Here is an 11,215-nt window from a genome sequence, read left to right on the forward strand (position 1 = left end):
TAGTTTCGAGGGAAGACGTGTCCCATAACACTATTTTGTTGAATGCCATGCAATTGGGGTAAACTTCGTGGTGCACGAAAGCTAGCTTTTTGATGTAATAAAACATCCCTTCTCAAGAGAAGTTGGCAAGTGTTGCCTTCTCAAAAGAGAGACAGCAAGGGGAGGAAAAACAGAACATAGCATATTTCGTTCTCCATAAACCATGACTTGCCAAGAAATCGGTGAAGACCGTATGATAAGAAACCAGTTGGGCAGCAGAATCAAATTTCAGCAGACATTTCACAGTGCAAGATTAATAAGAATTTAAGGGCAAAATTAAGTAATAATCAAATAGGCTCTCCAGTACAACATATCAATTTTCGCGGAATAAAGCACAGGACAAAGATGGGTTCACAATTCGCAATAGGGCTATAAAGCACAAATAGATAATTGTAAAATATCAACCTTGGTCAACAACCAAGTAAATTAGAACCGCAAAGAAGATAATGATGAAATAAAAATATCAGCTATTAAGATAATGATGACTAATAACGGAGGCAGAGGTCATGGAACCTGTTAGCTTGAAACAATAACCAGACTAACAACGCCTTCAGGCCCTACTCTGCTCTTTGGTCTTCTTCACAATCTATGAGAAGAAATCCGGATACTCAGGAAGCTATAATCCTTGGCTTCAACTGTAAAATACTAATAAGTAAACCAGGGTTCTCTAATAATAATATCGAGAGCCTTGGATCCATCCTGCTACTACAGGCTTCAATCAGATAAACCAGCCTTACTCTTTAGATGCCGCTTGAAGTCCATGATATCACCCTCCCACCGGGTAACAGCTTGATTCTCGCACACCCATATCTCGTGGGCTACCTGGTTTATGAGCCTGAAATCGTGGCTAACAAGAACCAAACCCCCATCCCATTCATTCAATGCTTCAGCTAGCGAGTCAATTGTCTCAATATCCAAGTGGTTAGTTGGCTCATCCAGCAGCAGCAACTGGGGCTGCCTGTATGCCAACCATGCAAAGATCACCCGACTCCTTTGCCCATCTGATAGGTTCTTCATTGGCATCACCTGGGCTTTCCCAGACAGTCCAAATTTTCCAATTGCTGCCCTCATCTTCTCCTCCTCATTTCCCGGATACTCTCTCATCATAAACAGAAGAGCAGGCATTTCCAAGTCAAGTTTCTCAGTCAAATGCTGATGGAACTGTGCAATTCTAAGGTGATTATGCCGCCGGACCATTCCATCATTAGGAACCAGGTCACCAGTCATTAGCTTCAGCAGCGTACTCTTCCCAGCTCCATTGGGTCCGACCAGAGCTATCCTCGAGTCCAAGTCTACCCCAAAATCAATGTTCTTGTAAATGAGATTTTCGGGTGTATACCCGAATGTTACTTCCACAAATTGAAGTACTGGCGGTGGAAGCTTTCCCACATCAACAAAGCGGAAGACCAGTACCCTGTCTCTCACCACCTTCTCAGTAAGTCCACCTCGCTCCATTTTTGCTAATGTTTTCTCTTTGCTCTGTGCCTGGCGAGCCAGTTTAGCTGAACCATGCCCAAATCGAGCTATATATTCCTTCATTGAAGAAATCTGCTCCTGCTCCCACTTGTATTGTTTCATTTGGTTCTCTTCCAGTTCAGAACGTGTCTGAACATACTGATCATAGTTACCAGTGTATATCTTCAAGCTCTTGTTTTGCATGTGGATAATGTTTGTGCAGACACCATTCAGAAAGTCCTGGGAGTGTGACACCACAACCAGGATACGATCAAAATTCTTCAAAGTCTCCTCCAACCAGACACAGGCTTCTAGATCTGTCCTCCAGAGAAAAGAAAAAAGGAATAAATTATCCATTTAAAAGAGGGAGGGAGAGAATCAAACAAAGACAGGAACATTTTAAACAAGTAAAAGAGCTGAGAACAAAAGCATTCAGCTACCAAAGTTGGAAAGATCTATTTAAGTTGTCTGTGTCGTCCCAGAGACCTCCATAAAAACCTTCTTAACCAATGATTGCAATAAGAATTGAGGGAATATGGGATACGAACTGCACCCTTTATATGGCAAAGGGGGGCTAATGGGTATTCAATAGACCAAAAGAGAGGTCAGGGGTGGGAGGATGCTGCTAACCAGTAACAGATATGCAAAAAACAAATATTGCCACCAGATGTAAAGCTTAAACCATCTCATACCTAGCTGGAACTAGAAAATAAAATGAAAAAGAAAAATACATTCTCACCAAGAGTCTAAACAAGTTCCTTAAACAAATGTCCATCAATTTGTGGCATTTCCAAAAGATCAGCAAACAGTACCTAGGCAAAGAGAGGTGAACAAGATGCCCAACACGGAGCACTCAAAAATGCATTCTAGCTTTTTGCTTGGACACTGTCCAAATACTCAAGCGGATACAATGTCAGCTATAACTTATCATTTTCCCAGAGGCCACAGTCATTTCTAACCAGTGAAAGTAACATTACTTAAGATACACACAATTATGGCCAGTTACAATATAATCCTATAAAAAGGTTGATATAAACAGGTCCACCTTTCTCAGGCTCCACTAATTTTTTATTTCGTTTCAAACTAAAGTGTTCTCACAAATGACTCTTCGAGCTTGTCTGGGATTGCGGAGCTTAAAAATACTTTTAGTACTTAAAAAACTGTGCCAAACAAAAAGCTGACATGTTTAGTAAAAAATTTCAAAAGCACTTCTTTTACTTTTTCTCTAAAAATTATCAAAACGCACTTTCGAAAAAAGCTTAAAAATGAAGCTTCTTCTAAAGAGCTCTTTATTTTATAAGACTGGTTATTACTTATCAAAAAAAAAAAAAAAAAAAAAGGTTCTTTATAACTTTAAAAGCTTTATTTCTCAACACAATCCTAAACATGCTCTTAAGAGACAAAAACTTGAAACAGAGGAAAAAATTCCACCTAGAAACATATGCCTAGAGGTTGAGAATAATAAAAGCAGACATCATAAAGTGCTAAACAAAAAAAAAACATCTTTGACACCATAAGCAATATGTTAAGCAATATGTTAACCAATATGACTTACCAAGATGATTGGTAGGTTCATCAAGCAACAGGATGGTTGGGTTCATAAAGAGGGCACGCGCTAAAGCAATTCTCATTCTCCAGCCACCTGAAAAATCACGAGTTTTCTTTGCCTGCATCTGCTTATTGAATCCAAGACCAAACAAAATTTCAGCAGCACGTTTCTCTGCAGTTGCTGCATCTAAGGCTTCCAGACGCTCATAAATGCGTTCAAGAGCTTCTCCACCTCCGTCATCCTAGAGCCAAAAAAGTACATGGAAGTCACAAGAAATGATCAAGTAAAAGGCACCAAAACCATAAGTAACCTCAACACACCTGTGCAGCCAAAACTTCAACTTCTTTCTCCAATCTCAACCTCTCCTCATCACAGCTTATGACAGCTTCAAGTGAAGACATATCAGAAGCTTCAATCTCCCTTGTGAGATGAAAGATATCCATGTGGTCAGGTATCGGAAGCTCTCGGCACCCTATTGCAGTGAGGAGCGTAGATTTCCCACACCCATTTAATCCAAGCAGCCCATAACGTCTGAAAAGATAAAATTTTATGAAATAGTTGCATGAAATTAAACAAATGGCTCCTGTCATGACTAGAACATAGAGTAAGTAGCTAAGACTCACAAACCTGCCATAGTTAAGCTCCAGTTCAGAATCAACTATAAGATCATGTCCATGAAATGTAACAGATAAAGACTCTATCTGCAAAGAACACAAAAAGTCAGTTCATCATTCAATATTTTTCATTCTAGTGAGACATTCAACTACAATATGTATGCAGAAAATTTCTCAATTGCACAATATTACCTCCTCCAAGGAGTTCCAACAACGATGACTAATGAATTATATTCAGAAGGGGATATTCAAGCAACTGACCCTTGGCAACATAAAGGACCTGGTGACAGACCCAGCTGCTCAACTGGGCGTTTGTCTAGGTGCACCAAGCTAGCAACAATAAGGTAAAAGTGAGACTCACTAAGATGAAGACATCCACTATACTATTATGTTGTGTGTCATCTAGGGACCCAATAACTTATATCGCTGCCTAACTAATTGTTCTATAATTATTGTTGTTAATTTTCAAACGACAGAGATCAATATGGCAAGATAATGGAGGTACCATATAATTCCACAGTATCATATAAAATAACCATTAAGCTGGAATTGTATTGTGATATGCCAAAAAAATTTTAACAAAATTTATCATTTTCCATAGATAATATCCCAATCAGATAATCTATTAAAGTGAAATATATTCCTATCTGTTATGTCTAGTCAAAGAGGACAAGAATCAACTGTAAAAAATCAGATTGATTACTCAATAAGCCTCAAAAGCATTTTTTGACTTAATTTCAGGAGGTCTCCCAATAAATATTAGAGTTCACTGTTTGCCTCGTGAAAATCAAAGAAAATGTATTCGGTTTTCATTACTTCATCCAATTAGTAAGACCAACAAGTTCCTTTTTTTAATGTTTTTTGACAAGTTCATTGAGGACAACATGCCACATTAATGATACTGAGATTAGCTAGAGCCTTTTACTTTATTAATATCAGCTTTAAATACTTTGAATGATACTTGTATCATTCGGAAACATTGTTTTTAACTTATAAATGAAACTAAGTGACCATTGTAATGCACTTCTACCCATTCCATAGTTCCATGTGTTGTGTTGTATTCCCCAAGTGTTCCATTTCTTTAATAGGTACGCCAGAATTCTTGTGCATCTTGAGTTGATCTACGTAATATAAACTTCCACCCCAATACTGAAATGCATCACCAACATAGAGAAATCTTCTTCTTCTTCTAATACCATAACAAAACCCAACCGTAACAAAACCCATTGAAAAAGAAATCTTCTTCTTCTTCTAATACCGTAACAAAACCCAATGAAAAACGTCCATTCAAACGCAATAAAAACCTCAACCCAAGAAAAAGTACAAATAAGAAGAAATTAGAGGTGAGTGAGAGAAGACCCCTCTTCACAATTTGCAAACTAAGAATCTCATTGAGGGTAAAGGGAGGGGAAAAACATTAATGTAACTTTTTGAACAATAAATATCCCTTGGTTTTAGTTCCATGAAAAAGGAAACAATGTTGCATCAGACTAGGTTAAGTTTAGCTTCTACAGAGGCAATGACCATGGACAGAAGCCTTAGTTTCACATGTTGCCAAAAGATAAAAAGTTGAAAAAATCAACCACATCAGTTTCTTTGCTCCTATATTTTCTCACAAACAAACAAAAAGCCAAAAATATTTTCCTCCACACAATGTTGAAACAGTTTCACTAACTCTCTTTTATGCTGCACATTCACCAAATATGCAAAAACATAAATCCCTACAGTACAAAGAACACACCGTCAAACACCTCGTTGAAGTTGATAAGCAAAGAATACAGTGTGTAACAGGAAACAATACGAAATGAAACTTGTAGCTATTAGATAGAAGAAAACAAAGAATATGAGGACCATGCCGTTTCTTTCAACACAAATTTTAAGCAGGGAAAATCAATCTTGTCTCTAGCTTTTCGTACTCTACCTGATTTTTCCACAAAACAAATTCACGTGATAGAACATAAACAAAATACAAGCTCAAACACATCAAAACAAGCGACAGCGTCACCTAATTCTTATAAACCCACCTTTTTCATTCATCCAAATCACCAAACAGAAACACAATTTAATGGAATCAATGATAAACATAGTTTCGGCTTATCGATCGGTAGGTAACTTACGCGGATATCTCGCGAGAGCGGGTGCGAGCAGAGAACGCCGGTGCAGTTCCGATCCGATATCTGAAGCGCCTCAATTCCGTTCTCCAACTTCTGCGAATCGGATGCCGCCACGGATTTCGAAGACGCAGCCGCCGCAGCCTTCCCTCCTCTCTTGGCCGCCGCCGCCGCCTTCTTCTGTGCCGCCTTCTTCTTGCTCGCGTCCGACACCATCCTTAACCTACAAACCCACAGTACGCCCCAAAAAAAAAAATTACAAACCCTAAAATTTACGCAAGAATAACTTCACAAGAAAATATCTATTATCTAAAAAAAAATTTAATAATAAAAAGGGACATAACGAACCTTCGTGGGAGATCGGAGGAGCGACTGAGAGAGGTTGTGGACTCAGATCTAGGGTTAGCTTTTCCGATGCTGAAATCGGTGTATAGAAGCAAAACCCGGTGGCGGTGGAGGCGAGTTGAGATGAAGTCTATACAAATGATATATATATATATATATATATATCTCTAAAAGAGAGTGTGAAAGCAGGGGTTCCACGTGTCCCGGAGCTTGAAGACTCTAGCACTAGGTTGCGTGTGAAACTGAGAATCCTTGGTTTTGTGTTTTGTTTGAGAGATGTTATGCATTCCAAAAATTTTTCAATTCCCCAATTATGTGGTACAATCTTATCTTATGAGCTTGTAACACACTTTTAAAAATAATAAATTTGATGAGATGATGACACATCATTTGAAAACTAACTTTTGAGAATAAAATTTAAAATATGTAGCACTTCTCTTTCTATTCTCCTACTGGCTAATAGGATGATTATACGACGTTGGCCTCTAAGAGTCTATTTGGAATTATGTTTGAAAAATAGAACTTTTAAGAAAAAAAATCTTTTGGGCAAAAGCTTCATTTTTAAGTTTTTGTCAAAAGTGTGTTTTGACCATTTTTAGGCTTTTCGGACCATTAAAAGGGCTTTAAATTTTTTTACGAAACGAATATTTTTTTCTTCAAACGGACTTTTTAAGTATTAAAAACATTTTTAAGCCTCTCAAATGCAATTCCAAACAAGCCCTAAGCAAAAGATTTCGTGGCCTTATAGTAGGCGTACACTGCGAACCCAAGGGGAAAAGGAATGTCTGGTGGGCCTATAAGAAGCAATTCTGGACTGGCCTCGGCCCAAACTAGTTAGCTAAATTGCGAATTTTTGTTTATTTTGACTTTTAATAAATATTGTTTACTTAGTTGACAAAAGATTTTAGATCACGTACTAGAAATATGGACACGTTTGATATGTGAAACGGCTATTATATTGAAAAAATATATATATTTATTATATATATTGTTGAATATATTAGAGAGCGAAAGAATGAGAGAGAACGCGGAAGCATATAATATACTATATTGTATTGAGTAGTGTTAAATGAATGAATACAGAGGCGATTTATAAAGAGGCTATAAGTGATAGGCAAGTAACCTTAAACTAATTAAGGTAGGGAATAAACCCTAATAGGAAAGACAATAAACCCTATAACAATATATAAAATATTCTAACATCTCCCCTCAAACTCAAGGTGCAAGCATGAGTTTGGAAAAAAGAAAGGGAAATAGAGAGATTTTTTTTTTTTTTTGGGTCGCTGGAAAAGTCGTCGGAGTGATGGCCAAAGTTGGGCGGCCGGTGGCGGTCGACGGAGGGTGGCGGTGGCAGTTGGCTGCTAGTGACTGATGGAGGCAACTGGGCCCAAAATGTTGGGCTTGAACTTAGATGAGAGACTTATAGGCTACATTGGACTGGTTACATGGGCCAAGATTTGGCCATACCCCATGGACCATTGAATATGGTTGACCCAAAATAATATAAACTGGGTCTAACCCGGTGGACCGGGTTGACTAAGTTGGACCGGTTTAGAACCCGATGACCCAATTATAAACCGGTTTTTGGATCGAGTTGGAGATGCCTTGGATGGATCTAGAATTGACCCGATTGGACCAGTTTCGAACCTGATGACCCGGTTAGAACCAATTTTGCATCGAATTGGAGATGCCTTGGATGGATCCGCAATTGATCCAGTTGGACCGGTTTAGAACCTAATGACCTGGTTAGAACTGGTTTTGGAACGGGTTGAGAGTGGATCTAGGGCTAACGTGGCGCATTGAGAGCGCGTTTTAGGGCCGATGGCAGCGGATCTTCCACAGATTTGTAGATCTGTGCCTCACAAGCATGGATCTGGCATAAATTTTCCAGATGAGGCTGCAATGAAGGCGTGGAAAAGATTTTGAGCGGAAGACCGCTTGGTGGCGCATAGACAACTGGAAAATTGAGGTTGCCGAAGGGAGCGCCAGGAAACGTCAAAGACGCTTATTGGAAGCCACAAGAAAGTAGCTCTGATACCATGTTGAATAGCTCTGATACCATATTAAATATATTATTGAATATATTAGAGAGCGGAAGAAGGGTAGAGAGAGCGCGGAAGCATATAATAAACTACATTGTATTGAGTAGTGTTAAATGAATGAATACAAAGGCCTCTATTTATAGAGATGCTATGAGTGATAGACAAGTAACCCTAAACTAACTAAAGTATGAAATAAACCCTAATAGGAAAGACAAAAACCCTAGAATAATATATAATATATTCTAACAATATTTATTATTAACAATGGAACAAGTTTAGAATGAAATATATATATTTTTTTAATTAATAAGGAAAAGGATTAAAAGGTAGAATTATTCTCGCTCCTAATCCAAAAATAAGAGAGAGTGGATAATCCTAAAACCGAAAAAATGGTGAGCTTCCCAACAATAGACCCAAAACAAAAATAATGCAGAAATAATTACAAGTGATAGAAAATTGGTCAAACGACTAATCCAATTCTCTCAAGTAGGGATGAAAAGGCAACCAATTAATAATCACCAGCTAACCACTAACTGCACTAACCACTTTTGAAGGCGGTTAGGAAAAACCGCTAGCCGCCTATATGTATACCGCTCGCCTTTTCACCCCTAGCTCTCGGCTTGCTTGTTGGATGGCATCAGTGACGAAACTAGGATATTGTTCAAGTAGGGGCGGGACATGGGACTAATAATTAATTAATATAAAATAATCTTATATTTTGTACAGTTCATCCAAAAATCAATATAAATAATTTGTTGAATAATGTTACACTTACTCCAACTTCTTTACACAATTTTTTTTATTTTTTTTTTTATTTTTAACATTCATAGGTAGTTTTTTAAAAAAATCATTGGATATGAGATGGATCGTTATTGAATTTTGATTCAATGATGGTTTTAAAAGTTACATATAGATGTAAAAAAATTGTATATAAAAATTGAAGTGTAGCCGTGCGGTACTTATTTATTTCAAACACCTCAAAAATAAATATTGCATACTCAATAATTGCATCTATATTTAATTATCTATAATAATATTCTAAACCCCCAATGGGGTGGCCGCGAGCCACCCCAAACCCCCAATGGGGTGGCCCGCTAGGTGGTGCCCGCAAGCCACCCCAAACCACCTGGGGGTGGCCCCCATAAGGGTTGGGGGGGTGGCAGGGCCACCCTTGGCCACCATTCAATTTTTTTTTTTTTTTTAATTTTTAGATTTAATTTTTTAAATTAAATTAATAAAAAATTAATATTTTAATCAGGTTAAACGGTGCATTTTGAGTGGCCTTAACGGCTGTTAAAAAATTTTGACGGTAGGGAGTTTATTGTAGTTTTGATTTAGTTTTGGCGCGTTGACTTAGGGATTTATAATATATTTTCCCAATTATTTTTCAAATTTACTGCATTTTCATACCTATTGGTATCTTTACTTTGCATTTTGAAAACATATTCTAATTTTTTTTTATATTTTTCATGCCATAATAAAATCAATTGATATAACACTAATTAAAAAAATTGTAGAGCACAACTTGCCGTATAAGTGGAAGAAGAAGAAGAAGAACATTAATTAAAAAAATTGTGGAGCACAACTGACTGCTAACCGCCTATATATATACCGCTCGCCTTTTCACCCTTGGCTCTCTGCTTGAACGTTGGATGGCATCAGTGACGGAGCTAGGATGTTGTTCTAGTAAGGGCGGGACATGAGACTAATAATTAATTAATATAAAATAATGTTAGATTTAGTATAGTTCATCCAAAAATCAATAGAAATAATTTATTGAATAATGTTACACTTATTCTTACTTTTTTACACAATTTTTTTTTTTTTTTTTACATTCATATGTAGCTTTTAAAATCATCATTGGATATGAGATTGATCGCTATTGACTTTTGATTCAATGATGGTCTTAAAAGCTACATATAGGTGTAAAAAGAATTGTATAAAAAAATTGAAGCATAGCCTTACGGTACTTATTTAATTCAAATGCCTTAAAAAAAACAAAAAAATAAAAATAAAATAAAATTGCATACTCAATAATTGCTACTATATTTAATTATCTATAATAATATTCTAAAATAATATCTAATTTATTATTTTTCAAATTTACTGCATTTTCATACCTTATTTATTTCAAACAACTCAAAAAAAAAAAAAATTGCATACTCAATAATTGCTTCTATATTTAATTATCTATAATAATATCTAATTTAATTATTTCAAAATTACTTTTCAAATTTACAGCATTTTCATATCTATTGCTGAAGAAGAAGATCTCGTTAAAACACGATGAGTAAAATCTCTTACTTATAGATCCCATTAAAACGTGATGAGTAAAATCTCTCACTTATAAGTTTCATTTCATGTCACTGTTCACTAAAGATTTTTCGAGTGATTTTCTCTATAGTCTCAAAGTTTTTTCTCTAAGCAAATAGTTCTCGTGAGTTGATTTCCAAGAAGAAGAAGAAGAAGAAGAAGAAGATAACGTTAAAACACGATGAGTAAAATCTCTCATTTATGTTAGAGTATATATTTGAACGACCTTAAAGTTAGGGATTTGATTATGATTGATAAAGATTAGATTAGCCTAATTTAGGGATTTGATTATGATTTGATCACCCTAAATTAGGGATTTGATTAAGATTACATTTATGTGTAAGCTCTATAAATAGAGCATTCTGTATTGTAACCAAATAATTCAATAAAAGCTTAATGTAGCCCTTTGGGCTTTATCTGTGGATGTAGGTCGTTGACCGAACCAGTTAAAATCTTTATCTCTCATTTATCTTGTTTCCGCAATTTATTTCTATTTCTATTTCATTTTGAATTCTATCATGGTATCAGAGCTATTGGCTAAGGCCAAAATTCGATCCTAACTATCCTGTGGATTTCATTTCTTTTTGCCTATCATGATTCTTCTCTTGTGGTGCTCACAAATTTTCAAGGTGAAGTTAGTTTGATTTACATCCAGTTCTTCTTTGACCCTGTTGGCTTTGCTTGTTCTCTGCAAGATCGTGTTCCAGCCTAAACAACCCACACAGCAAGTGTGACAATGAGCCTTTG

The 11,215-nt window shown here is 36.5% G+C and overlaps 1 protein-coding gene across 1 annotated transcript; it reads right to left on the reverse strand.

The window, feature by feature from the left end:
• Positions 1–296: 296 nt before the first annotated feature.
• LOC132163424 (ABC transporter F family member 1) lies at positions 297–6,249 on the reverse strand. Its single transcript, XM_059573707.1, has 6 exons — positions 6,117–6,249; positions 5,775–5,991; positions 3,671–3,744; positions 3,364–3,574; positions 3,050–3,284; positions 297–1,811 (listed from the first exon to the last, which is right to left on the reverse strand). The coding sequence occupies exons 2-6, from the start codon at positions 5,982–5,984 to the stop codon at positions 754–756; spliced, it is 1,788 nt and encodes a 595-aa protein (XP_059429690.1). The 5' UTR covers positions 5,985–5,991; positions 6,117–6,249; the 3' UTR covers positions 297–753.
• Between the last annotated feature and the right edge of the window lie 4,966 nt (positions 6,250–11,215).

This window comes from Corylus avellana, chromosome ca10 (genome assembly GCF_901000735.1).
Source record: "Corylus avellana chromosome ca10, CavTom2PMs-1.0".
Lineage (NCBI taxonomy): Eukaryota > Viridiplantae > Streptophyta > Magnoliopsida > Fagales > Betulaceae > Corylus > Corylus avellana.

Bases quoted from the DNA above. Each gene is read 5' to 3' on its own strand.
- LOC132163424 (XM_059573707.1), bottom strand. From the start codon at position 5,984: ATGGTGTCGGACGCGAGCAAGAAGAAGGCGGCACAGAAGAAGGCGGCG. The intron at 3,745-5,774 runs GTAAGTTACCTA...TGTTCTTTGCAG, and splicing joins CGCTCTCGCGAGATATCCGC to ATAGAGTCTTTATCTGTTAC. The intron at 1,812-3,049 runs GTAAGTCATATT...TCTGGAGGACAG, and splicing joins TGAACCTACCAATCATCTTG to ATCTAGAAGCCTGTGTCTGG.